The 26167-nt window shown below is 42.3% G+C and overlaps 1 protein-coding gene across 11 annotated transcripts in view; it reads right to left on the minus strand.

Annotated features, from left to right (window-relative positions):
- Positions 1–26167, minus strand: part of IKZF2 (IKAROS family zinc finger 2) — a 184563-nt gene that overhangs the window by 14346 nt on the left and 144050 nt on the right. For all 11 annotated transcript variants that reach the window (XM_086955573.1, XM_086955572.1, XM_086955570.1 and 8 more), the window contains one exon: positions 600–737. In XM_086955573.1, coding sequence (XP_086811699.1) covers positions 600–737 — 138 coding nt within the window. The remainder of the gene's footprint in view (positions 1–599; positions 738–26167) is intronic.

Consider the following 26167-nt stretch of genomic DNA (forward strand, 5'->3'; position numbering starts at 1 on the left):
TCTTCAATGTTGAGATCTTGTAACAGACATACATCTCTGACGGCACATATTCTAGTCATGGTAAGAGATTTTAGTGTGCCACAAAGACCGGAGAGGGCATTCCCAAATGGGCAGCACTGCCCTTTATTTCACATAGGATGCGGGGCGCATGGGTATGTCATAGAATGGTTGATGTAAGGCAGAAATAGACACAGTCTGAAATATGGGGGAAAGAAGACTTCATTATATAGCTGTTAAGAGAGTGAAATTGGTACATTATGGTATGGTGGGCATATGGAGAAACAAAACTTTAGGAGAAGAACTACTATTTCCCCTCTTCTTATTCAACGTGAGTAGATTGAGCATTTTCATAAAAATTGGTTTTTGCCATTTAGCCACAATATATGGGGGCAACTTCTAAAAAGTTACCGGCCACCACTGAAGGAATTGAAGAATGTTACAGAAAGACAGAAGACAGAGCGAATGGGGCTAGAAACAAAAGTATGAAGTATACAAAAAATGATGGATGGGTTTGCTCGATTTATTCTTAGGCACTGGTAATTACATCTCAATCCATACAGAGCACCTCAACCATGATCTCCATCACCATGGTCACCTACCATGGTGTGTCAGGCCCGTACCGGATGCCTCCATGCCGACATTCTGCAGGTAGTTGTGACAGCGTTCCTTGTGCTCCTCCAGGGAGCTTCGCTGCTTGTAGCTTCGGCCGCAGTAATTACATTTGTGCGGCTTCCCCACTGTAAAGAAAACAGACAACAGCATTAAACGTATTGCATGGACAAAAAAACCTCACCAAAATCCGACTTGCCAGAAGCCCACAGTGCAATAAGTCACAAGAAATGTAGTCACAAAATTATTGTAAGTTGGGCCTCACTCTATGACTTTAAGCTTTGTGTCTTAAAAATATTTATTTTCAGACATTCCAGTACATTGCAACTTATTTGAGGGCCAAATGATAAATCCAATTGAGCATACACTGCTGTTACATTAATCCATTTACCCATTTTGTGAGAAATGATAACTTAGGCTGTTAGGATTAAAAATATGAATGTGTGATTTGTGACTCCAACCAACATCATGGCAGAATAGTGCCTGACCGACTAATTACGACGTGACCTCACCATACTCACATTTCCCTATGAAAGCATGCGCTATGGCCATAAACCGGTTGTAGCACAAGCTCCCATAGGGAAATGGGAGGTTGTGTTCATCCCTGCACAGCGTGGCAGGCACCAGAGGGCGCCTGCCATGCAGTGAAGGGATCAACAAGGGAGTATCATAGGTGCCTCCTCGGCCCTCAACCAGAGACTGCAAAGAGAAGGGGCCCTGCTAGGGTCCCCCAAACTCGCTTTCCGACAGCCTTTCCATGTCGGAAAGCCTGGCATGGAAAGCCTGTTGGAAACCAAGCATCGTATTCCCAACGCGTAAACGGCATCCATTGGGATTATGGGACGGCCTCTGACTGGCTGATGGGCTCCTTGAGCCCGTCGGAATCTAGCCGGAATGACCGGCCGGTTTCAAATCTTATCACCTACATTGTAATTAGCCAGTCAGAATTGAAACAGATGATCTCCATAGTGTCTCAATTCCTAGGTTAAAAAAATGACTTCTCACGCCCATCGTCTTGCACTACAATTCACAGGTGCTTGCCGGTTATCAAGGAACTCTTTCTACTTTTTGTCGCAGTCACAACATGGGAGAGGGTTACAGATTGCAAATGGTATATTCTGCTGTTGGATGATGTCTGACAGAAACCCAATTTGGTATTTGTGATGGAGCCAAGGGAAACCTGATACATCACCAACTTCAGCGTCGATTGTGGCATGCTTTTTAGACCTATCACCGACAGGAATGACAAGCCTGCCATCCTCGAAGAGCAACACAAAGATATCAACATCAAATTGAGAGGCAATCTTCCATTCCACCATGTAAATCGATTTAAGCAGAATGTATTATTCGAGGTTTGTTGAAATTATACATTTTTTGGATGTTAAAGTTCAAGATACGTCGACTGTTCGATTTAACTTTCCAGGTATACAGCTTTAGGAGTCAAGACACTTTCAATTATTTCAAATGTAACTGTGTATAAAGTAAGACATTTTCTATAATTAAAATTGAAGTGATTCGACCTGTAAAAGGCTAAAGTTCCCGGAGCAGTAAAGTCGCTTCATTTGTCTACAGACATGTGATAGTTTCGGCTCAGAGCGTTTTTTGAGAAACGTGACTTGAAAGCCATTGGGCCCTTGTGTCCAAACTGCATGAAGAAGGTAAAAAAGGTGTCTTTTAGAAAGCCTGTCATGTAACTGACACTCTCCTAGCATCTATCCATCTTCCAGCTACTCTGGCCTGTGGCAAGGTCTTCTGACCTCTTCGGGGAGGGTCTGTTGGTCTCTTATATCAAAGCGGCAGTCCTGGAATTTAAAGTGAAAAGCTAATTCTTTAGGTAGGGCTGCAGCTATTGCAAGATGGTGAGCACCTGCAATTTATCAGTTCGATTTATTTCAAACATGGTACACAAGCAGAAACTGCAATTACATGATTAACGAATAGTGTTAAACATTGAAACATGAATGTTACATTTGTTTAAAATTGCCCAAGTAACACATTTCGCAACATTTTGAATCATTCAACACCCTCATCCTAAAGCCTCCTTCACATGTGCTCATCGTAGAATGAGTTGCTATGAGCAGTTCAAAAGTTCCAACCCGAAGTAAAGTGAACATCAAAGGAAACTAGAATCAGAGACCTGCAACTAAAGAAAAGCAAGCAATGGCGAGGCCAATAGGTCTGTAAATGGCTGCCAGCTTTTTGACTTTGTCAATGTTTCTTTCATTTTGCCATGCTTTTAATAGAACTTTATTCTTGCGGGAGCTGCTTGGCCCTGGCCAATACACAAAAAAGTTGGCTAAAAGCAGAAATATGTGTGTGTCTCAAAAAGCACACATAGACATATTAGACTCTTGCAAGGAAGGAAACGCTGATGTGTGTTTTGTGAAATAGCAGAATGGCTTGGATCAGTGTGAAATTAGTTGGAAGCTGGAGCAGGCTGATCCATTGCCTCATGCAGTGTGAAGCAGTATGCAGGCAAAAAATGTGAATAGGACCACAACAAACAAGTGGATTAAAAATGTTGGAAGAAAGCTCCAAAAAGTAACTTTAACCAAAATCAAACGATTGTGGATAACGCCAGGCCTAATAAGAAGATCAATTTCAGTATAAAAGCACAAAATTGGAAATAAACGAATATATCCACGTCAGACATGGAATAGAATATTGTACAGGTTAAAATCAGTCAGCATATGGCATTATGCACTGAATAAACCGTGCAAATGTAGGTGAAAAATTACCCTGTAAACATTTTGTGCTACGCAATATGGACCCTTTAGCCAGGACTATTCAAACATTCTAGTGAGCAGCAAACCTTTTTGATTCTTGGTTACTGGCCGACAACTCTGAACCTTCAATCCAGTGCTCAGGATAGTACTCACTTTGCCGCAAAGAGTTAACAAAAACCAATGAGGAGGGGTCGGACCTGGGAACGTGAGAATCCGTTTCATGAATCCAGAGAAACAGGAAAGTCTGGAACGCTGCCGGGTGACTCACCGACACATCTGGGGATGTTGAGTGGGAGTGGGGTGAAGCAGATGTCTGTAGGACAATGTAGGTAAAAAAGTCCTGCTCCAACGTGCAACCAACCCAGGACTGGCAGGTCTAAAACATTGCTCAGTATTTACTTTAGTGAAAAATACACACACACACAAATGGTAAAGTCCACCTCAGAGCCAAGAACAGCACAGCTTGTGCCAGAAACACATTGTGTTGAGCTCTTTTTCAGATGTGAGATGGGCAGATGATGTTGGATATGGGTGTGATGGGTAACGCACACACTAACGGCACACATAAGATACAGGTCGAGGAAAGTTAGATTGAGGAGGTTACATGTCACAGGAGGATCCACTGGCCTTGCTCCTGATGGACTTTTCTCCCTGCTCATAGACTTGAACACCTGCCATGAATCAGTCTCCCTCCTTGTGTATCGCTTCCTTCTTTTAAAGGGCGGTCCGAAAAACAGGTGCTGTTTTTTTTTGTACACATTACTATTTATGGACATTGGTGGACTTTTGAGGCCATTCATTTGAGTATTAGATATGACATATATAACATATACACCATATAGAAAAGAATTGGTTTTCAACAGATTGTTTGAATTTGAACTTTAGCTTGCGTATACCACGGTTGAGCTATTTAAAACCTACCCTGTCAAATCTGGGCCTATTATACCGTCCGCTCCGCTAGCAGAGATTGCAGAGATTCCGCCATGTAGAGCAGTTAGCTACATGCACCCACAACCCTTTGATAAAACAACTTTACCTTTATATGCTAAAAAGCATCTAACCAATTCACAAACGTGAGGTTTGAATAATATCAGACAATGAGATAGGTGATGATTTTGGGGTCCTACCTAACCTAGGGGGAGGACCAAGCTGATGCCATGAACACATAGAGCATATCTGTTGTATACTGTATACTGCCCACACTGTTATCTGTGACCACGAGATGGCACGTGGCTGTGGTCTTGCCTGTGACATCTCGTGGCTGTCTCTGGCTGTTGTGCACATGCCTTGTGCAGCATCTTTTGAATGTACCTGCTGAGATCTGTGGTTTAGAATTGGGGCATTATGAACTGATGCACTGGACTTAACAGGACGTGTCTCTAATAAACTCCTGCTACAATTCATCTCCTCGTGTCCTCCAGTCTTTCCTACACTGGCGACGAGGGTGAAAGGTCGTTCTCATCACCTCATTGAAGATTTCGTCAACATTTTAAAAAAAAAAAGAAAGGAAGAGAATTTTCAACAAATACTTCCCTGGTCTACTCGATCTGAAGACCTTCGCAGCGACTCAAGCGGCCCTTCGCAGCTACTCCGACTACTCGCCCATCTGTTTCGGAGGTATTTTAACGCATTTTCAGCGTTTTTTCAGACTCGGAAGACTGTCTCATAGCGCGAGTTTCCAGCGCGCGCCTTTGTCTGCACTACGAGCTTCTGACGTCACGCGCGCATGCGCGCACTACGCGAAGGCGTCCTCACGCTGCCAAAACAAGGGCAATCTTCTCTAAAGAGAAAGCGATTTCTACGGCGGCCATCTTAAGTTGGTAACCATCTTCGGATTGTTTCTTTTTCACCGTTTTTTTTATTTTTAAGTTGTTCTGTCTCCTGAAATACATTCAACTCGATCGTCTATCAACTCGACCCATACAAAGGTATTTGCCTGATATTAAAAGTACTTTTGATTAGACTTTCAGAACATAATTTCTTTAACACATCAAAGTAATTGTTTTATATCAACAATTCTGACATGAGTGGAATTGTTCCTCCTCCTTCGTTTTTGGCTAATAAAGGTGACCCCCCCATGGAGTGGGAAATATGGGAACCTGTTTTTCTAGCCTATGTTGAGGTTATGGATGGCACTGAATGTGAACCTGAGAGGAAATTATCTCTTTTAAAACATTGCCTAGGTGGAATTGGATTAAAAGAATTCGTCACTCTTCCAGCCTTAACTAATCCTGGAGAAAAAGATGTGTATGAATGTGCAGCAGAACAACTAAAAATTAGATTTGGAAAGAAAAAGAACGTTGTTATGGAGAGATTTATTTTCTATTCTCGCAAACAATCTGCAGATGAGCCAATTGATGACTTTGTATCATCTCTCAGATCTCTTGCCGTAACATGTGATTTTGAACATATAACTTATGAACAGGTACTAAGAGACCGAATACTGATGAGAACAAATAATAAAAAGGTCCAGGAAAGACTTTGGACAACCTCGGATATGTCTCTGAATGCAGCCATTGACATTGCAAGGTCGATTGAACATTCCGAGAAATTCGTAAAGGAGATAAGAGGGAATGAAAAGGGAGATATCTTTAGCGTTTCTAAAGAAGGAGAGAAATTCAGGAAACCATTTACTTCTAGAAGTGATTCTGCTAGTAATAAGAGTGACTCAAAATTTAAGTACACTAAAAGTGATAAGAAGAGCAACACTCAGTGGATTTGCTTCAGATGTGGAAGTCCAAACCATTTAGCAAATTCCAAAGTTTGCCCTGCCCTTGATAAAATGTGTATGAAATGCAATAAGAAAGGGCATTTAACAAAGTTTTGTAAATCTACTACGAAAAAAGTTAACATAGTTCAAGATTTTGATGAATACGATTCTAATGAAAATGATATTAATACAGTTATTAATATTTGTGGTAGTGAAGGTGTAAGTAAATTTCCATCCTGTGATGTGATTATAGAGGGGAGAACAATTAACATTTTTGTGGACACCTGTGCATGGTATACATTATTGGGTTTAGATGTTGTAAAAAAAATTGGCCCAACAAAATTTTACTTGAGTCCGACATTTCTCCAGGGGGTTACACCGGACACAGGATTGAATTGGTAGGTTATTTTTGGGGGAAAATCACCTTCTCAGGGGAATCCACATACGGTAAAATATACGTCGCTAAGTCTGGCCAGCCTTTGTTAGGATGGCCACATCAAGATCAATTGGGCATTAAGATAGACCCTAGAGCTAACCCCCCTGTTTACTCTGTTACTAACACCAATGATCCAGATCGTGAGCTCATGGTTGATAATCTAAAGTCTGAGTTCCCTCATGTCTTCAGTGGAAAACTTGGTCAGTTTTTGGGTTTTAAACATACTATTAAACTCAACGATGGTGTTGTTCCTGTTCGGCACAGAGTCAGGAACGTCCCTCTTGCTTACAGGGATAAACTTAAGGTGCTTCTCAAAGATTTATGTGACAAGGATATCATTGAGCCCATTGAGTCCTCCCCGTGGGTTTCCCCGATCGTCATTTCGGTCAAATCCAACGGCGAGTTGAGACTCTGTGTTGATCTTCGCAGTTTAAACAACTCTATTTGGGTGGATGCTCATCCCTTGCCAAATTTGCATGAGATGGTTTCAACATTGGGAGGTGCTGTGATTTTTTCGTGTATAGACTTGGCAAGCGCCTATCATCAAGTCGTCCTAGATGATGATTCCAAAAATTTGACGGCTTTTATTACGCCAGAAGGCCTCTTTAGATACAAACGCATGCCTTTTGGGTTGGCTAGTGCTGCCTCCGTCTTCCAAAGACTTATGAAAGAGACACTTGAAGGGTTGACAGGGGCAATCGCCTTTCAAGACGATATTCTTGTATTTGGGAAAAATGTAGAGGAGCATGATATTAATTTAAGGAATGTCATTTCCGCCTTGTCTTCTAAAGGTCTTACTCTTCGTCTTGATAAGTGTAAAATAAGAGAAAGAGAAGTGGAATATTTGGGACATTCCATAAGTGGTTCTGGGATCAGACCTAAGCAAAAACACATAGAGAGCATCATTAAAGCTCCTGTGCCCGTTTCAAAGGAACAATTGGTAGCTTTTTTAGGATTAATTGAATTCTATGCTAAATTTATTCCAAATTTCTCTTCCAAAGTTGATTCCTTTAGACCACTTCTAAAGAAGAACGCAAGATTCTTATGGTCTGATGTTATGACTGAGGCATTTCAGAATCTTAAAGCGTATGTTGTGAATGCACCTTGTTTAAGACCTTTTGTCATTGGAAAAAAGTGTACCATCATGGTAGATGCAAGTAGCACAGGGCTAGGAGCCGTGCTCATGCAGAATGATTGTGGAAAAGAATGGGTAATCGCCTATGCCTCAAGGGCTTTGAGGGACGCTGAAAAACACTATTCAGTTATTGAAAGAGAGCTATTGGCATCAGTTTGGGCAGCCGAACACTTTAAAACATTTTTGTGGGGAACAAAATTCGTTATCAAGACGGACCATAAGCCTCTCATTTACATGATGGCACCTGGTGGAGGTCGAACTTTATCAGCTCGCTTAGCCAGGTTGGCATCTAGGCTACAGTCTTTTCATTTTGAGATGGTGTATGTAAAGGGGAAAACCAACATTCATGCTGATTGTATGTCTAGGTTGCACACTCCCTGTGATCTTCCACCTGACAATGACGAATGTGAGGTTGCGTTCACTTCGCAAGACATCATGTTAGTGTTTGGGGAGAAGTTTGATTTGAGTAAAGAGTCCTGGGCAAGAGAAATGGAGAAGAGTGTTGAATTGACTCAGGTTAAGAATTACATTCTACAAGGATGGCCTGAACAAAGGAAGTTTTCTGGCGATATGATGAGTTATGCCAAAATTCAAGATGAGTTAGCGGTTGAAAATGGGGTTCTAATGCGAGGTGACAAATTCATTCCTCCTTTTGCTTTAAGAAATACTATTATTAGTATTGCCCATGAAGGGCACTTAGGAATTTCTTTTACCAGGAGACGCGTAAAAGATTTCTTTTGGTGGCCAGGAGTGGATGGTTGTGTGGAACACTATGTCCAGAAATGTCCAGAATGTGTCAACAGTGATAAGTCTGCTGTTCCTCTGCGTCCTGAACCTTGTCCTGTAGAATATCCTCTTGGTCCCTGGCAGAAATTAGGTCTTGATTTCATTGGTCCATTTTCTGTTCTACCTGAGCGTGAGAGATTTGGAATGGTCTTAATAGATTACTTCTCAAAGTGGCCAGAGGTAAAGATGGTTAAAGAGATAACAACCAGGAACGTAATAGAGTTTTTGGATGATGTATTTTGCAGGGAAGGAATTCCAGAAGAGATAGTGACGGACAATGGACCACAGTTTATTAGTAAGGATTTTCAAGGCTTTATCACCAAATGTGGGATTTTGCACAATAGGATTGCTGTGTTCCACCCTGAAGCCAATGGCCAAGTTGAAAGATTCAACAGAGTTGTAAAGGAGGCGATCCAGCTTTCTGTTAAAGGTCAATTAAATTGGCGTAATGCCCTTCAGTCTATGTTACTGTCTTATAGGACATCTCCCAACTCTGTCACTTTGGTAAGTCCATTTGAACTTTTAAGGGGTCGTAAACCTAGTACTCGTTTAACTCCATGGTGGTTAAAAAAAAGTTTAGGTGAGAATGGAGTTTCTTCAAGAGTAGATTATGAGTTGGTTCGAGATAGAGTCAGCGCATATAAGGATAAGATGAAGAAAAGGATGGAAGCAAAGCAGGGATCTGTTAGTAAACAAATCATCTCAGTTGGAGATCTTGTCCGTATTAAAAGAAAGGAAGGTGTTCCGAAAGGGGGTCAAATTTGGTCCGGTCCCATGGAAGTTATTGAAGTTTTCAAGCATGCTGTCAGAATCTTACACAAGGATGACATTAGTAAGGTGGCAGAAAAATGGAGTACAAAGTTGGGTGTGAATGTAACACCAACTATGATAACCTCCTCACTAAATAGCCTAAATAATGCAGTTCAATCGGCTAGTCTGAAATTACAGCTGTTTAGGACTCTGTTTCAACTGTATTATTCACCTGATTGGATTCTAAAATGGGCTTCTAATAATGAATCGAACGAATGTAATGCTCGTACAAAATGTCCTAAATGTGCACACAAGGGGGCAAACATTGTTCATATGTTTTTTTCATGCCCCGAGCTATCTATTTTCTGGAAAGATGTAGCTGGTGTTATCTCGACTAAATTGGCTAGGCCAATTATACTCACGCAATTGGATATTTTGATTGGAGTCGTTGGGGTAGACAATAGATCTCGGGATCTGATGAATATACTTTTTACATGTGCCAGATTAACTATTGCCAGGGCCTGGATACAAAGTCATCCCCCTACGGTCACGGAGTGGTGGCTTTTGGTCAAAGACATTTATAATATGGAAAATTCTTTAGCGATGACTAAGGGATTGAGGCAAAAACGGAAGATACAAGAAATTTGGGGAGTAATTATGTCTTAATGATATAACAGAAATATTGATTTTCAGTATTGTTATTTTGATGCCTTATCTTATATGAGTTGTCTGACACTGTATATATATGTATTTGATGTTACTCATGATGCTAATAAAAATTAAAAAAAAAAAAAAAAAAAAAAACAAGAATTGAGGATGGAAGTGTTTGGAACTTGAACAGAGTTTCTGTGTTTAAAGGTCAAGGTATGCTGAGTGGGGGTGTCGTGTCAAGCGATGACAGCAATGTTTTTCTTGATTTTGAATCTGGTAATGTGGGAACATCTTCAGGATGTCTCTTGAATGAGAATGGGAACCCTGAGGATGTAAGGTCTTTTCCTCCCACTGTGGTTTCAAAAAAATGTCTGAGGCCTCACCGTCTCCCTGAGAGATACAAGGATTTTGTCATGAATTAAAATTTTAGGATTGCTTAGGTTATTATTTTCTTTTCTTGTTCACTACTAGAATTTTGTCATGTGTTAAGATTTACTACTGCATAGTTTTTTTTTTTGTTGTTTTTTTTTATTTACAGGAAGGGAGGTGTGTTGTATACTGTATACTGCCCACACTGTTATCTGTGACCACGAGATGGCACGTGGCTGTGGCCTTGCCTGTGACATCTCGTGGCTGTCTCTGGCTGTTGTGCACATGCCTTGTGCAGCATCTTTTGAATGTACCTGCTGAGATCTGTGGTTTAGAATTGGGGCATTATGAACTGATGCACTGGACTTAACAGGACGTGTCTCTAATAAACTCCTGCTACAATTCATCTCCTCGTGTCCTCCAGTCTTTCCTACAATATCATGCTGAACGATTTGGTGGTGGTCCCATCCTACTAGGACAACCCCAAGCAAAGTTGTGGGCAAAAATACAATGCCAACTAAAGGCCCAGCAAAGCATTATCGGGCGAGGTTCTAGAGTCCTGTTTGTTTCTGTGATGAGTCTTCTGCACTGGACACATTACACATTGTACTAATTTGCCCCGGGTGGGCTAATTTGCATCAAAGGTTTATACGCCCATTATTTGCACATCTGAACTTCAATTAAGCGGGACCCGCCCTTTTTTATCTACAATGTTTAGATAATTTTACTATTTGTTGGTATGTGTCGAGATTTTTAATAGCTGTGTATTATGCTTATGCTTGAGACTGAATCGTATAACACTCACTTAATGATATTAACTGATGTTCTTAATATTTTTGTATGATTGTTTTTATTGTACTTTTATGATTGCCAAAGTCAATCGAATACATTAATTATTGAATTGAATTGAATACACACCATGTAGACTTCAAGCTACCACACAAAAAAGACAGTCTTCAAAGCAATCAGTACATAATGGTTGCTCCTTCGTGTCCATCCTCATCACATTACAGCTCAATTGACTAAAGGTAGACCTCTCTGAATCAGCACGACGAAACACATTTTCAGCATTTTGCAATTCTTCATGTGCCATATGTAAATGATCCAAACTATAACACCATTTATTACAGACAAAAGAAAAAGTCTCACTAATATCTGTACTACGGAATATCAAGAGTAGGAATATTGAGATACACTAATATTGTGTACAGAATATTAAGGGATAAAAATAAAAGGTAAGTGCATAAAGAGGAAGCATATATTTACTATTCTTAACTCCACATCTATGCACCTTGAGGTATATCTATCTTCAAGGTTCATATAGGTGGAGTTAGATATAAAAAATCTAAACTTACCTTTGATATTATGTTCTTTGATAGTGTGTCCATGATATTTGGTGCCATCGAGATTTCTACCTTGATATTATGGGGCGCACCTTTTGTGATCACCCTTCACCAAAGCAACTGCAACTCACTGTACAGCAATATAGCCTATAAGATACTGCACACTTGGAACCTGGGCAATTGTGATTAAAGCTGGCCATAAGAGCTGTGGCGTGAAAGTGGTTACAAAAAAAACGACATACAGCAATAGCTGACAAATCCTTACATTCCTCATGCATGAGGACAGAAAGAACACCCTACCAAACAGAGAAAAGTATCTTACAACACAAACCGTCAGCCATGATTGTTTTTCTTAATGACGCCGTAGATTAAAGGAGCTGGGGCCACGGGTTTCAGGCCTTGTGTTAAGGAAAACTACAGCTGGTCCATGTCAGACCATTAAAAATCTAGTGAACTTTGGTTGCACCTGCATTTTGGATACCTGCTAAACTCAGTTAAAATAAAACACAATAAAAACACACACCGTCAAGTCCTGTGAAGATGGCACTTTCATTAGGCTCACACTTGTTAGATTATTGACTTTAAGATGACATAGTTCCTTTCATCCGAGAGTCATGTAATTTTCCAATATTTAAAAATGTGTGTAAATTTAGGAAAGCCACTAAAAGAGAAAATGTTATTTTCTCTATCAAACCTGTCAAACATACCCCTTGCTTTATTGTGATTTAGCGTGATTGCAAGGTGTCAGCCAACTTGAAGCTCCCGGAGGTGATGAACTTCGACATGTTGTGTAATTAAACCACTAAATTGAATACGAGCAACACTTAAATACAAAACTGCCAGTAAAAAAGCTTCACGATACTGTCCTATAGTCAAGCTCTAGCTTCCCTATGTCAGTGCAAACGATAAGCTCCAATTGCAATGTTCCCTCCAGGGTTTGAGATGGCTCCACTTGCTCAGCACTAAACTTTCATAGCATCTGATCGCATTTGGGAGGAATTTCAGATAAACTATCAGTTTGGCAGCCATCCCATCACAACATAAAACCTGTGTTTAGGGAGGATTTGGCTTCATATCCGTCAATAAAAGGTGCCTCAAATCAGAAGCAGAAACTACTAAAGGACTCTTACTATAATTCGTTTTTTTCTATGGATACAGGGTTAGTCTTGCATATGCAGTTATTTGAGAATTTTTCAGGTCCGCCTTAAATCCCTTCTTTTAACTAGTTAATCTGATTTAAAAGGATTAAGTGCGAACCAATAGTAATCCTCATGTTTTGTTGCCTTACAGTACTTTGTTATATACTGTGGCTATTTGATGTGATCAATATTGTGTTTGCATACTGTGGCTGATTGCGGTGTGTGAGTTGCTATGCCCCGGGCTGCTGTACTCGGCATCTTCAAAAATAATACATTTAACTCATTCATGTACAATTTCTTTTATTCATTACCGCTTTATTACTATTGCTTTCAGGAAATACCATTCATAAGATCATAAACGTGCTATAGTTGGATATGACTAAAATATGAATCTCCTGAGAACTAGAAAGATGACACACCTACAACATCTACCATCCTCGATGAACTCATACTTATGACAACCTTTGATTGACCCTTAAAGGACATATCCTGCATTGCGCGTGCAATGTTGACTGCTCCATCCTATATCCCTCAGGCATGAGTACATCAATCATAAATCACCATTAGTCAGTCCTGAATCCACACTGCTGCACAGATACGTAATCTCTGGATATCCTCCAGACATAACTCCATAAAAATGCCCTCTGATTACGAGTCTAAAACAACGCACACCACACTGCGCACACTGCAGAGTGACGCTACGCATCAATCAAACGTTATCCAGCATTTCAGTAAAACAAAAAACTGCTTATGCAGGAACTCACTCTTTGACCTAATAGGAAATTTCTTCTTATTATTATTAAATTAGATATGTGAGGCGCACAGCTACCAGGAGGTTTCCCGGCGCCAACGGACACAGTACGAAAGAGAGGGAAACATCTACTGATTAAATAGCCAGGTTTTGAGGCCCTTATGAAAGTTCTTGTGGCTGATTTCGTGATGGAGTGGTGTGGGTACCGAATTCCACAGCAAAAGGGCCATATAAGAAAAGGACCGTCCGCCCATACGTGACAGTTTGAACTTCGGGACCAGAAATGTGGCTTGAGATGAGAATCGGAGCAGGCATGTCGGGAGGTAGGACTGAGCTAAGGAGCGCAGGTATTATGGTGCTGTGCCCAGCTTGATCTTATGCATATAACATAAGGCCTTAAATTTAGTATGGTTCTCTATCCTGAGCCAGTGGAGATCATAGAGAGCATCTGAAGTGGTTGACTTTTTCGGCACATGAAAAAGCAGTCTAGGCTCAGTGCTCTGAACCACTTGCAGTTTGCGAACTACCTCCTTATTGGCTCCTAGGTACTGGACATTGCCATAGTCCACCCTGGACATGATCAATGCCTGGATCACAGTTCTTTGTGTGGGACCAGGCAACATCTAGAGTATATTACTGAGCCATTTTAGGATGGTGAAGCAAGTTGATGCGATCTTGACTGCTTGCTGCCTCATAGATAGCTGATCATCTATGACTACGCCTAAATGATGTGCTGTTTGCAACGGTTGGGGCAGATCGCCCATTTGTGGGGGCCAGTTACAAGGTCCCCAGAGGTCTTTGTTTTTCCCCAGGATCAGAACCTCAGTTTTTCCACCATTTAACTTGAGCCAATTAGTGTGCATCCAGATAGCAATTTTTTACAGCCCTACATGTAAAGATGACACAGTGGATGGCTCATTGGAGGATAAGGAGAAGAGAAGCTGGGTGTCATCCGCATAAGTAAAGATAGACAACCCATCTTCTTCCGCAATTGTAGCTAATGGGCTAACATAGAGATTGAATAGCACAGTGCTAAGGGTAGAGCCCTGTGGTACTCCATATGGAGATGCATGATCTCCCGGAATGTTGATTCTTTCTTGTTATTACATCCAGGAAATGGGAACATTTTCACCATCATCATGAGCTGAAACCTCTTGAGTTGTGCTCTGGAAAGGAGCAAAATATAAATAGGGCCTGTGTTTGTGCAATATAGCGGAGCACTCCCTAAAAACGCCTAAAAACGCCTAAAAAAGAAGTACAGAATTTAGAATACAGAATTTCTTCTAATTTCCCCACCCAAAACCAATCCAGAGACTCAGGTATGGATTAAGGCCATCACAGCCTTAAACTGCCCTTTGACCATCATGGACTCAGCCAAATCAACGTGAGCATGCGGGACCACATCAATTCGATGGCCAAATCAGACAGATTCCACCTGAGCTACCAAAGGAAACTGAAACCCTTCCTTGATACTCCCGACCTTAGAATGGCAGTCCAGTCACTAGTCATCTCTAGGCTCAAATATGGCTGCTCTACCCGCCAGTATACTAACAGGCTCAAGGAAATTTGACCACATTTCACCACATCTGAAAGCTCTGCACTGTCTTCCTTTACAGGCCAGAAGCCAACTCAAATTGGCATGTATCACGCACAAGGCATTATACTCAAATTCTCCCGCATATCTTGCTCAGAAACTCGTGATATCTGGAGGAACTAGAAACTCCCGATCCACCAAAGACCTCTTGCTCCAACCAGCACGTTTTTGTAAAAAGAAAAGTTACAATGGGGCCTTCTCTGGGGCCGCACCGAGAATGCGGAACTCACTCCTGCCCCCCCATTAGAAGAATCCATTCTCTGATTTGCTTAAGAAATTATGCCAAAACCTTCCTAATTGGCAAATTCCTTGCCTAAAAATGTGCCTTCTATTTATCCAGAGACCATTGCTCTACTTCCGTCTAATGCATCCCCCTGGAATACCCTGACACTATCCACCCGGAACCTCCGGGCATCCCTCCATGGACCCTGGGACCTTCGTTTTTCGTGAAATGTATATGTAAATGTAATTGCTTGTCCTTTTATCCCTTATGTATCCAGCCCCCCTCGAAACCTGTTATCTACTACAGCTGATTCCTGTGAAGCGCTCTGATACCCTAACGGGTCACGTTTGCGGTCTATAAAAACTCCAAATAAATAAGTACACCGAATGCACCCAGTGGGGTATGCCCCATAAGCTTAGTTTTATGCCCCAAGACAACAGAAATGTGCACGGTGAAAGGTGTAGAGACTATTTTACCAGTACAGACACTAAATAACATAATTCACATATCTTAAAACGTACATAAAATTAGCATAAAAATACATGCATTCAATATTTACATCCCCCACACGCCTGTCACCCTGGCCAAAAAACATTTACATAAGAAATAATCATATGACCTTCAGCTCAACACAAAGTTGTCTTTTTACAAAATCAGCACCGTTTCTTGCACCGTCGCTACTCAGGGTGCCACGGGATTAACTTTGATCACTCCCCATAAAAGATCATACGGTGTACAGACATGGGGTATGGCTATAGGGTCTGGGCCATAAGCAGGTTAGGTTGTTCGCTATCCAGTCTTGTACCCCACTCAAACCTTTGCAAAGGTTGGTTAAGATACATTAAATTAAGGTGTTCTATGTCATTAAAGTTATATTTTAGTATAATTACCACAGCTCTGCCTGTGAGAATATTTGTAAATCATAGACTAGATGAATTAGTCGTGCTGCCCAAGTGGCCTCCATTTCTGTGTGGAACAAGGACAAAGAGGATTATTGGGGCTCCGCATGGAAAATTGAACCCCTTAGCCTTCCCTCACTAGCAAATTACTCCTAACAGGAAGGTATGCCTCCACAGACATGATTGACAGGGCACTTTTACCTGAGATAGAAGGCCTACAAGGTCTTTACCTTTCATAAGCCTTGTTCACTCCCATTGTGCAAAAAGAATTTCCCTGGCATGCTTGCCATTACAAAAAATGAAATGCTGCAGTAGGCTCTGGTCTTTACAGGTCCAGCTAATATTATTGGTTGCTGAGGGGACCCATATGGTGGAAGGAGGAGTAAAAGTAACTGAGAAGCCCAAGTTATAACTTCTGGGCTGTTGGGACAGACATTATCAATCGTCCTATAATCTCTTATCTTTTCTTAAACAGTTCAAACTCACAGAACCAATAATGTATTTTGGTTGGTATGGTCATTCTCCATCCAGATTGAGATTCTATAAAGGGCTCTTGCAGAGTGCTTTTAGTAAATAAGTTTGAGTAGAAGTCAACAAGTATCATCAATATCCTGTCACTTCACTGGGTTAAAGACGCTGCTATGGTAATGTTGAACGTGACAGTTTTCTGGATCAGCCTATGAAAAGGGGCACAGATATCCCCAGAGAATAAAGCCTGGTTGCTTTCAGAGGAGTCAAGAACAGGAAATAGGAACATTTTGTCGTTAGTGCTCTGCTGTTCACTGTACTGGGTCACAAAATCTTTAATGGATACCTAACAAAGATAAATACTTTAGTGCACAAATCGGAAAAAATATTTCTCAAATGAAATACTGATCAGTGGGTCAACTAACACACTGATTTTGTAGAACGTCGTGTTAAAAAATGCATTTATGCCAGGCACAGCCACTTAACTGTGTTTTATGCCTCTTTACATCCTATTCAAGGTATCGTTGCCGTGGCCTTGCATAGACCAAACATAAACACGTTTTCAGAAAAAAACACCAGCTTACTGTCAGATGCATCTTGTGACATGGAACAAAGAAATTATGCCACAATTTGTATCATAAAACAAAATAGATGAAAACAACAGTGCAGTACATCACTGCTGCAACCATGTTATTAGAGAAAAATAAGGAATACACATATAAACAAATTAAAATCATTTACACACTCCACAAATATTGGACACGCACACATTGTAGATATTAGTCAGTAATGAGACCTAATTATTTAAAGAGTCATGACAGACCCATCTGCGACCGTCGCGCCAGGCCGGGACCAGGGGCCAGTCCCCCTGCTCTTAAGATCAACTATTCTTCAGAAGACCTAAGATCATTACATCAGGTAAATCTCTTGCTTCGTCCTGCCACTATCGAGTATCTTAAACATCTCAACATCTTTCGAAAGCCTACATATCAACCTTATCTCCTGCCCACTGCTCCCTGCCAGATCCTGAAGCCCACCCCAGCATTAGTCAGTGATCTAAAACTTCACATTTCCTACCTTAATACCCGATCTTTAGTTAAGCATCAATTAGTCATTTTTTCTTTTTCTCCTATCAGATAAACCTAAAAAAAAATTTATTACAGAAACTTGGCTTAATGCTGACTCCTCCCCGGACATTCTAGCAGCTGTTCCAGATACTTATTATATTTTACATGCTGCCTGGGCTCCAGGGAAGATTGGAGGTGGAGTAGCGGCCATCATTAATAAAGTTGATATAAATAAACAGGAGAGGGGAGGTAGAGCAGTTTTGAAGGATTCTTACTCCACAAAGTAATATGCTTAAACAAAAGGAATCCTCCTTAGAATGACAGGGAAGTGTTCTCCTCAGTGGCATGGGAGAACTTAGTGTTTTGTGAAATACCCCTCACACACCAAAACGCCCCTTGGTGTCATGCTTCATCATAGGGGTCTTCCCTCAACACGACGTAACTGATGCCTTTATTTCGCTGAATACCATATGAGGCCAGGATGCAGCTCGCATCATCCTATGCGGAGGTTGGTTTCATAATGGAATAGCTTTCCCATTAAAAACAGAGTGCCGAGATCGAACAATAAACATCTCCCGTTAGCGCATGCGCGGGGAAGACCAGTCCGTCTTCCGCACATGCGCGGTTTAGTCAGGCATTCCCACGCATGCGCAAAAGAAGAACACTCAGTACAGGGACGATCTTGTACCGGACACACCATAGAAGGTCCGGTAATCATTCAATTAGCACAGAAACGCCAAACTAAACATTGGGCTATCCATACATGGGCATCCCCGGATTTCTGCTGTAACGGCATCCATAACGAGCAAAAAACACTCGAACTTGGGGTATATAAGCCTTGAGCTCTCACTTCAGTCCAAGCGGAGCAGCGTGTGGGGCTAGACCGAGGAGAACTCCTCCCGTGTTCGTGAGTATAGGTGTTACATAGTGCATACTGAGACTACCTAAGTAAGTAAAGGGACCACACTGATAACTTTACATATTTCTCCATTTAGACTGCATATTAGCAATCACCCCCCAGATGTTCTGAATACTCATGAAGCAAGCAAGCTCTACCATTATAAGTATGACAAAAACCTGTGCAATCTGTTTATGAGTGTGTTATTTGTTATCTATGTTGTTTGTCATGTCAGTGTCTTTTTCCACAGGGCTGATTAAGCTGGATGGTCTGTTCCTGGTGACTGCGCCTGTTTGAGCTACCCATGACTAGGGTGACCATATTTTTCTTGTTTCCTTTTTCTCAGGTCATGCAATTTGCATTTACTTGAGCCAAAAAACGCTGTAGGTACATAATAGCCTGTATATACAGACACATATTTAGTTTTTCCTCACTTTTGTTAAATTGACTTAAACATATCTTTAACTATTAGTGAAATGTGAGTAAGGTGGGGAAGTTGTGCCCCCATCCTGAAGAAGGAGCTCTGCCTCCGAAACATGTTGACGCACACATGAGGTTTTGTCCATAATCACGACATACACGCCTCGCACTTCACTTCTTTTACTAGTACCAGCCCGGGGTCATGAATACATCTTTTTTTCTGTTATACCCACGAGCCAGGTGCTTTTTAATTTTCTCACAAAATCCCACCACTCACATAAACACATACACACTCACACACACCACATATAGCCAAAACCTTAAAAGTGCTCCCGCGTAGTCGTAGGTCGCAGCACGCCGCAACCCGCTAGAGGGTTGCGAAGACCCCTATGATGAAGCATGACACCAAAGGGCCTTTTGGTGTGTGAGGGGTATTTTACAAAACACTAAGTGCTCCCATACCACTGAGGAGAACACTTCCCTGTCATTCTAAGGAGGATTCCTTTTGTTTATGCACATCATTAATAAAGACCATGTTTTTACATCATGTCCGCTCTGAATCTTCCTGCAGCAAACAACTTAGTTATTAAATTAGAATCTAAGGCTGTCCCACTAATCTGTGTATTATTCTACAGACCCCCCAACATATGCCCTTATTTCCTCTTTCCTTGTGTGAACAACTCGCCACTGTGGTCACGGACTACACAAAGATTCTCCTACTTGGTGAATTTAAGTATTGGTGCAATAATGACCTAGGCGGCCTTCAGGCCAGCGAATTAATAAACCTTCTCTCTGGCCTTAATTTCAGTCACCACATTTCCTCCGTCACCCATGTTAAGGGACACACCCTCGATCAGGTGTGGAGTACAAATCTTATTATCTCCACAACCATCTTATGTCCCTGCATATGTCTGACCATTTTCTTGTCAAGCTTATCATTCTTATCTCAACTGGTAGTAACCCCCCGACAATGGAGGGGGGCTTCATCAGAAAATGGAGCACTGTTGACAAACAAGCCCTTTTGGACAGCCTAGATAGCTCTATCCCGGCCGACAACTCGGACCTTGAGCAAGCTGAAGCCAACATTTCCCATTGGCTAACAGCAGCTAGTAATACCCGTGCTCCCTTGATAAGACTTAAAAATGCCCACCGCTCGGATGCCCAGAAATGGTTTTCCAACGACTTAAGGGCTCAAAAATTGGACATCCGCCAAAAGGAGGGAAATTGGAGGAGAAACTATGACCCTCACGTTAAATCCCTTTACTTGGCCGCTGGTGCAGATTATAGAAAAGCGATTTTCCAAGCCAAAGCCTCGTATTTTTCAAATATAATTGCACATTCAGGAAATATATCTAAAGATATTTTTGCAATTGTTAACAAATTATCCAATATGGAGAGAGTTCTTCCCAAATCTGTAGTAACTCAAAATTTGTGCAACTCCCTTAATCAATATTTTTTTGATAAATTTACTACTATTAATGCTAGTATTCCAGTTACTGACCTCAAATTGAATTCCCCTGCATATACTTCTAGCACCTGCCTCTTTGATCACTTTCCACCCCTGGATATACACTCCCTTCAGGCTCTCCTGACAAGGGTAAAATCCGGCTACCCTAGGGATTGCTGCCCTCCCTATATCTAAAAAGATATTTTCTTGATTTTCTCTGCCCCTATCCTGACCTTCCTAAATGCCTCCCTGTCTCAGGGCACGGTTCCTAAAGCCTTTAAAGAGGCGGTAGTCGTACCCCTTTTGAAAAAAACGGGCGCGGACCTCTTAATCCTCTCCAACTGTAGGCCTATTTCCCTCCTCCCCCACCTGGCTAAGGTTTTAGAACTACCCATCCTCCAACTTTATTGAGCAATCCAATTATTTGGATCCCCATCAAGCCGGTTTCCGCCCTGCCCACTCCACCGAGACTGTCATCACCACTGTTATGGATTCCCTTTGTGACAACGCTGATAAAGGAATTCCTCAGTCCCTGGTCCTACTGGACCTTTCGGCCGCATGTGACACGGTCGATCATGCCATCTTATTAGACTGTGTCGAACAGGCCGGCATCCGTGACTCAGCCTGCAGCTGGATCAGGTCCTTTCTTACCGACCACACACAAGCGGTTCCCCTTGCCCCCTTCACTGCCCCCAAACTCCACACTTCCTTCGGGGTCCCTCAGGGCTCTTCCGTGTCCCCTCTTTTGTTTAATTTGCATCTGGTCCCTTTGATTCAGTCCTTGAAAGCATTCAAGGCCGTCACATTTAATTATGCAGACGACCTTCAATTTATTTTCACCATAGACAACTCCCTTGAATCTATCAGGGAGTTTCAGTGCACCATGCTGCACATCTGTCGATGGATGGATTCTAATCACCTAAAACTGAACCCCGGTAAGACTGAATTGGTTTTTAATGGTAAAAGTCAAATATTCTGGGGCCACATTATTGGCCCAAAGATTAAAGCAGATTTCTCCTGAGCTGGTACCTAACAAAGTTTTCACTCACAGATCTGGAAGCCTAATCACAAATGTTCACCCTCATTAGTGCATTTTGTTAAGCAATTCCCCCAATGCACATACGCTAATCATTCTGAAACTTTAAAAGGTACATTTGAAGGGTGAACATTGATGTGAAACAAAGTTAGAAAATATTCCCTCCTGAGGAGGTTCACATGTGTGTCATAAGTGAGGGATTATAGTGACACTTCACTCATCCTTGGAGTAAACTGTGGTTTGAACACCCAAAGAATCTGATAACCATTATGGATCGACGGCATTGAAAGATCTTGTGTCACAAAGTTATCCTGGGTGGCATGACAAGGCTGCCCAGGAAGTGAATCTGACCCGATATTTTCTCTCTCCTTTCTCTTCTCTAATCATTTCCTACCATTTTTCTGTTCAAAAGCACAATTGCTGTGATCAGTGAGGACTTCACCCTTGGGCAAATGGTGCATTTACAATTGAAACTATTTTTAAAAGTCGTTTTGCCTTGATTCTCTTTCCTTGCCTAGATAAATCTAAAGTATATTATAAAATATTATTATCTCTGTGCAGACTATCAACTTTACACTAATTTTCTGCTTTACGTTACTATACTATATCATCAATAGGCTCATATATATGCTGAGCGCTAAAATGTGGGGATCATTGGAACAGCAACTGTTTACAGGTTTTGATCTGAAGGCGATCACCGCCGATTAACCCCACCTCACCATCAGCTCTCTAAAATGTCTCAACTACCCACTGCCATATCTTTCATGCAGAAAGAGGGAAATAAAGGCAAAACAATGTTGACAGCTCTTAATATTAGACACATCTGTTTTAACCCCTTCACTGCGGCAGCTATTCCGCTGCAGTGCTAAGGGGGGAGGGCGGCCGAGCGGCGGGCGCATGCTGGTGACGGAACCGCTCTGTCATCAGCCGCGGTTGCGCTGTGCTCATGACGGCGTGGTTCCGTCACGGCCCCGCCCGCTCAATAGAACGCTCAGAGCAGGCGCGGAATCCGCGCCGCGCAGGCGTGCCGAGCGGGCCGTGACGGAACCGCTCCGTCATCAGCACAGCGCGACCGTGGCTGATGACGGAGCGGTTCCGTCATCAGCAGGGGAGGGGTTGAAGTGATTACATTGTGTATGGGTGGCTGTCAAAGACATATGTGGAGCAATGTGCGCACCTTTCACATGTCGAAGCTTTATTAGTGGTTTGCAATGGTTTGGTAAATTCTGCTGGTTGAGAGGCCTATGCTCTGCGCAATTGAAACCATCATAGAATTTATCAGTCTGAGTTACATCACGCTTGTATATTCTGATTAGTATCATATGCTGCTCTGCTCCACAACCATATGAGTTATTGCATCATTGGTACGTGAATTGCCTGCAGTGGTATCTCCTTCTCCTAACCCTCCAGCCACTAGCATATGGTACCGTATCTTGCAACCAAAGCCTTATGAGATCCTCCAACTATAGACGTGTGTGCATGTATGGAATATGCTGTCATTTTCCTGAGGTTTACCCTTGCCATTTGGTTAAGTCGAACTTTATTGAAAAAATGCTAAAAAAAAGTATACATGTCCTCTCATTATTCAACAATCGTTGTTATACCTGCCTGCCAGGGGTATATCCTACCCACCCCTTCAAATGTTACTGTAGCTTCATCTGAAAACTAATTGTGTCCAGAGCTTGGGTTTTATTTCAACCCATACACAATTTGTGTCACTAAAATGTAATCTTGTAGAGATCCATATTACTGGGCTACCCATAACTTGCTTAACTACTATTTTCCTTTGCTCATGCTGAGAGCAGCTTTCACTCGTGGGAGAGTTGGTTCGAGCAGAACTATCTCGTGACAGTGAACAGCCCCAGGTTAAAGCACACAGCATAATTCATTCCTGCAAAGAAATCGTGAAAGTGAGACTCTAGCTATGAAAATGATTGTGAAAGTCCCAATTTCGGTGCACCTGGCCTCTCATGCAAAACCCCCAGTTCTCGTCAGAATAATACACGTTACATAAGAGAAAACTGACACAGATATGTTGTATTCCCTCTGACATGCATCCAGTGGTATTTTCCGCTCCTCTCTTGCAGTCCCGCCTATTCACCCCATGGCTGAGGAAGTGGTAGTGTGAGGGGAAGGAGGGGGGATTACAGAACGCGCGCAAGTCTAAGAAGGACTTCCCGCCACCCGAACCACAACCTTGGATGCGCACAACCATGTTGTGAAGCATATGTACGGTCTCCGCGCTCACACCGTGCAGGCTGCTAGCAGCCCTCCAGTACCCTCCCTTTTGTGATACATCTACCGTTCTCCCGCCTCACTTGATACTCTGCGTGCTCTCTTGCTGTCGTCGGTGCGCCACCGACGTCTGACGTATGCGGCGCCCCTCTCCTAAATCTGACAGAGATTGCCACTGAAGCAGGCCGAGCCTGCTGCCAGCAGTGTAGATAATCATTTACACAGATTTTTTTCTTTTCCTTGTTTTCCAGTCACACCCATCTCCTCTACAAATACCTACAGGGCTAAAAACACAGCCGCCTGACACCTGCGCCCTGCCTGGCAAGCTTTAATTGTGTTGTAAACGGATTTGAAGACGGCAGCAAGCCACAGGCGCACGGCAGAGCCAGCATGCATGCCTCCCCCGCACCCCAAAACTCGGCAATTAAGAGCATTTAAAGTTACATAAAATAGCAATTAGGCCTCATTGGCGAACAAGTGCAAAGCGAGCCAACGCACAGCTTACAGTGCCTGGTGCCAGCGTCTAACAGGGTGAATCGATACACGCGCACGAGGCAAGCTGGTTGTAGCACCAAGAGGCCTTGTGGCAAACACGCAGAAATGATAGTTCTGTAGCGCTGCCGCTGGATTGCATGATCACCTGACTTGCCTTAGCCAGTTTCTCACACTATACTTTCTGTGTACTTTATTGCACAGTGATTATAGCCTTTAGATAACAAATGACTTTGACAAGTCTCTTTATAACACTTTTTTATATTTATATATAGCGCTTTATACATATTGTGCCGATTCACAGACGACTTTCGGTATTCACAAAGAGCATTTAACTTTCGTAATCGTAAATGCCCTTTGTGAATAGCAAAAGTGTTAAAGTTCAATGTTTGGTATTCACAAATGGCTAGATGCCCTTTGTGAATACCAAAAGTTGTAAAGTTAGAATTTCGTCTAATTTTACCTTTGTGAATCAGGCCCTCTATCTGCCCGTTCTATTCACTGTATATATCAGCTCTTGCTATTGCCCACAGCAAAGATACTCCAGTTAACGACCTCGGATGGCAGGCTCAAGCTACTCACCTTGGGGCAGATTTATGAGTCCTGGCGCATCTCTGCAAATCAACAGGGATGTGCCAGAACTGATGCGTCACGAAATTCCCTCCTTGCGGCACCACAGATGCGCCGCATTTACAATGCGGCGCACCATGGTGCAAGGAAGGGCAGATGCGTGACGCATCTTGTGGTGTACAGGCAGCGCTTTGCTGGAGTAGCGTCGCAAGTGCGACGCAACTCCTGCAATGTACAGAGGCCACCCATACATAACGTGGTGCATCACTCCTTACGCCTGCTTCAAGCAGGCGTAAGGATTTGACGCAGCAGCGTCGTAAAACTGACTCAGTGAAATCTTGTAGATTTCACTGCGTCAGTTTTACGGGGCTTTCCTATGAGGGAACGCCCACCCTGCGACAGAACGCCCACATGAAACCTGACGCAGGTTCCATGTGGCGCAGGGCTTTACAACGTGACGCATCTGCCTAATGCGTCACGTTGTAAATAGGTCGCAGGGATGCGCCACGTTTCGTCACCGTTGCGTCACGCAACGGCAGCGTAAACATGGCGCAAGTCCGACATAAATCTGCCCCCAAATGTTTAGGCACAGAAAAAAACAGCTCACTGTACTCCGCGGCCAGCAATCCACCATTGCCCCTATCTATAAAAAAATAGAACATTTTTTATTTTTTCAGGTAGTGTGACCAGTGAGCTCCTAACTTTTCCAAGATTGACCCACGGATATTCACATGTTTCCCTAATGAAATTCTGGTAACCCGTGAATGTCTGCAAATCGATGTTGGCTTCTGAATTCCTATTAAAATCTTGCAGTAAGTTTTAGCAACTTGGTTCCTAAATTTTTTTTTAAGCCGTGAGGGACACACCCCTTAAGAAAGGGAAGTTTTTTTGCATGCTAGTTTAAGCCCTTTGAGGGAGTACATTCCTTTGCCGCTATATTTATAGATTTTTAAGTCTCCAACCTTTCGGGGAGCCTAGACCCCCAAGGACAGCAGTGTTTTCAGGCCTCCGGGTGACAGTAAGCACACACGTGGTACTAAAGATTTGGAAAAATATGTTTCAGTAACAACTCCTGCTCTATGAATTCACCCTGCTGACTGTTTAATATTTCTACTCAGCGCACACCTGGTAAACAGACCAGTGTATCCTGCTTTGTCAATACAGTATCAGGTGATAGTGTTTTAACTCGTGACGTAGTACATAATTTATGCCGAGTTCCATGCTCATTTAGTCGATTTGTTCTGCAGGAATGAAAACAAATTATTGCCCTGCACTGTCTCCAGAGTAGAAAAAAAACACAAATAAACAAAGTCACTCTTTATGGAGGGGGACCTGTTGAGACACAGGGTTTGAAAATGCATCAGAAGCCTGCCAAGTCCTGCCATCCTCTGCATGGCTTCTTAATGACATTTA

Source organism: Lissotriton vulgaris, chromosome 2_1 (genome assembly GCF_964263255.1).
Source record: "Lissotriton vulgaris chromosome 2_1, aLisVul1.2, whole genome shotgun sequence".
Taxonomy (NCBI): Eukaryota; Metazoa; Chordata; class Amphibia; order Caudata; family Salamandridae; genus Lissotriton; species Lissotriton vulgaris.